The sequence below is a fragment of the Mustela lutreola genome, chromosome 7 (assembly GCF_030435805.1).
Source record: "Mustela lutreola isolate mMusLut2 chromosome 7, mMusLut2.pri, whole genome shotgun sequence".
NCBI lineage: Eukaryota > Metazoa > Chordata > Mammalia > Carnivora > Mustelidae > Mustela > Mustela lutreola.
The window spans coordinates 1,711,252-1,714,625 of NC_081296.1; the positions used below are offsets into that span (position 1 = coordinate 1,711,252).

At 52.2% G+C, this 3,374-nt stretch overlaps 1 protein-coding gene across 1 annotated transcript; it reads left to right on the forward strand.

Moving 5' to 3' along the window:
• The first annotated feature begins 812 nt into the window (after positions 1–812).
• Positions 813–3,109, forward strand: LOC131835463 (ubiquitin D-like). Its single transcript, XM_059179753.1, has 2 exons — positions 813–897; positions 2,143–3,109. Exons 1-2 carry the CDS (start codon positions 871–873, stop codon positions 2,611–2,613), a joined length of 498 nt encoding a protein of 165 aa, XP_059035736.1. The 5' UTR covers positions 813–870; the 3' UTR covers positions 2,614–3,109.
• Positions 3,110–3,374: the final 265 nt, after the last annotated feature.

Sequence of the window (3,374 nt, forward strand, 5' to 3'; positions counted from 1 at the left end):
AATTCTGAATCCATGTTCACTGGAAAACAAACATCTCAGGTGGTGAACAGACTTGTCCAAGTTAAGGGAGCAAGTGGCACCCCGGGAATGAGATTCCTGTCTCCTCTCAGAGTAGGCTGTGTATCCTGTGTGATCTGGAGGCATGCCTCCCACTCTGCCCAACTGGTGTGAACAGTCTGGTCACGGTGTCATCACTCCTCATGTACTCCCACCTTCTCTCCTGAGCCTCACACTCTGCCTGGCTGGTGTGAACGGGCTAATCATGGTCTCATGACTCCTCACAGACTGTACATCTTCTCCAGGGCTGCCCACTCTCCCCAGCTGGCGTGAACAGGTGATCACGGTCTGATCAACTCTCATGGACTCCTGTGTCTTCTCCTGGGCCTCCCACTCTGCCTGGCTGGTGTGAACAGGCTGCTAATGGTCACGTCATTTCTCCTGGACTCTACATCTTCCCCTGGGCACCCTTGCTCTCAGGAAAGCCCCTGAGTGATGCATGGGGCAGGTTCTCAAAAGCAGCAGGAGAGGACCATCAAGTAGTAAAGGTCTTGAAGTGGGTGAGGGCCCAAGGCTGTAGGCTGGGCAGTCATAAGTCATGACTGGGAGTGGTGAGTTGTTAAGTGGGGACGTTCTCCAGAGGGAAGGACCATCCTATGTTTGGAAGAGGAGGGCGAGTAGAATGGATGAGAGGAATGTTTTGATCAAAGAGTATTCTCTGTGTGTATGACTAAGTCCAAGCGAAAGTGAAAGAAAATACATGACATCATGGCAGAGCAAAATAGGACTGGCGCCCAGCTTATGTATGGCGTACATAAGCTGGGCGCCAGTCCTATTCCTCAGCCTCCTGTGTCTGCTCTGTTGGCTGTAGACATGGCATCTGGTACTTCCTGCCTCCATGTAAGCTGGGGTTGAAAAGTGGGGATGCGGAGAGGGGAAGCATCGTCAAGGGTTGGGGAGTGATTTCAGGAGTCCACGAGGGACAGAGCTCGGGGAGGTGGGGGCAGAGTGGTTGGGAAGGCGTCCTGCAGGGGCTGAGACAGGCTCTGATCGCTATAGAAGCTGAAGGAAGGTTCTGGGAATAGAAGCGCCTCGTTTGGCTCCTCAGGGCTCTTCTGTGTCAGGCCCGACTGGGCCCTGTTAGGGGAGGATGGTGGGAAGTGGGAGTGGGCTTTGGGCCCACAGGGCTGGATTTGAACCTATGGAAATATTTTCTGGAGCCTTTTCTCCTCCTTTTGATTAGGGTCCCTGGGCTCTTGAACACCTTCTCCTCCTAAATGAGAGGTACACAAAACTCCTTCACTCTAAGGTGTTAATGACCAGATCCGTGAGCCTTTGAGGAGCGCGTGCAGTACATGTGGGCTGGCATCGGGGGGCTGCTTAGCACAGAGGGGCGTCGGTCCTGTGAGGAAATGTCTGTGACGTCCAGACTGCAAAGATGGTTTTGAATAGAGCAGGACGGAGGCCCTGCCAGGCTTGCCAGCGACAACACAGGGTGCACTGGCCAGCTTCAGACTATGGAAGGAAGACCTCGATCTGGCCGTACCTTCTGTGGGTGAGGCCCTGGTCTAGCTGCAGGAGACCATATTCTGCAATAGGTAGATAGAAACACGCAGGAAGTCCAGGGGAACAAGTCACACTGAACGCAGTGTCACCATAAAGTGTGAGTCATTACACAGTCGTAGGACAGTAAGAAAGAAACCCGGAGTCCGGAGAGTATGTGTCCCGTCCAGGGTAGTCTTGGAGGGCAGTGATGAGCGTCCCATGAGCTGACGAGTCGATAATTCTCTTCGGGAGCTGTTTTTAGCGTCCAGTATGTAACTGTGCATGCTCTGTGATCGGATTTAGTTTTGGACATTCGACGACCTCTGTCTGGGTCGGAGGCGTGCGAAATGTGGGAAGTCACTGATGACGCTGGCATGAATGAGAGGCGTGGCTGCAAAGGAAAACAATGATTTTCCTGCGTTAAAAGCTTGAGATTCCCCAAGAGAAGTTCCACAAAAGGGAGGGACAGAGCCTGTTGTATAGGAGCTGGAGGACCAGGCAGGCAGGGAGGGCGGGGCCGGGCATGGAGGGGACAGTGGTGTCAAGGTGGCAGGCGTTCCAGGCACCTTGATTTGCGGTCTCTTGGCCTTCGTTGTCCAGGTGACGGTCTCTTCTGAGGGAAGGACATCCATGACCTTCGCTGCTAACTCGGATGACACAGTGAGGAAGATCAAAGAACACGTCCGGGCGAAGACCAAGATTCCTGTGCAGGACCAGGTCCTGTTGCTGGGCTCCAAGATGCTGAAGCCCCAGAGGAGGCTGTCGTCTTACGGCATTGACAAGGAGACGACCATCCACCTCACTCTGAAGGTGGTGACGCCCAGTGATGAGGAGCTGCCTGTGACTCTGGTGCAGTCCTGTGATGGGGGGCAGAGGCACCTCCTCCAGGTGCGAAGGTCCAGCTCAGTGGCCCAGGTGAAACAGATGATCAAGACCAAGACCGCGATCGCGCCTGAGCAACAGATTGTGACTTGCAATGGCAAGAGGCTGGAAGATGGGAAGAGCATGGCGGATTACGGCGTCAGACGGGGCGCTTCACTCTGGCTGGCAGACTACTGCATTGGGGGGTGAGCCCGCTGATAGCTCTCACTCCCCCCACATCCTTTGATGATTTCCCCAAATTAACAAGAAAGAGAAAGATGGAAAATTAGGGGTGAAGTGGGAAGGAAGACTGCAGAAAAGTTTCTAACTCCATGATTTTTTGATCGAACACAGTTGATTAGGTGTCTGCATTGTATATATTACTGAAAATAGAAAACAATATTTTAAGGCACAGTAGAGACAGCATCAAAGCCAGCTTGGAATTCAATCCTTTCCCTCGTCCCTCTGATTTTTAGAAAAATTCCTATTTCTTCCGTCCAACAGGATAGTAAGTTCCACATTGGGATCCAGGTTCCCCTAACTCCTGTGTTCCCACCGGCATATTTCATCTGTAATATCACTCAGTATGTTGAATTAAATTGAATTTCTGATTGTAGAGAACAGTGAAAGGATTTATATTGAAGTGTGTTAATTCCTCTGGTATGATTACAGTCTAAGTAATAAAGAATTTAGAAATTCAACTAAACTGTCTTCTCTGTCCTCATTTAACGTTGTTCGGCAGGAAATGACCCCGGCGCGGTGCGCCATCTCACGCTCTACGCCCCACGCTGAGTTCAGCTGTTCTTATTTCTGGAGATGATGGTGCGCGTGGATGACACCTCCCCTGGGGACTCAGATTTTGTTCTCCAGTGTGCGGGGGTCCCTGGGGAAGGTGTGGTCATGGAGCCGTCTCTGTCCTGCCTGCATTCGGGTCTGGCAGGTCTTCTCTGGGGTGGGGGCATCTTTCAGGT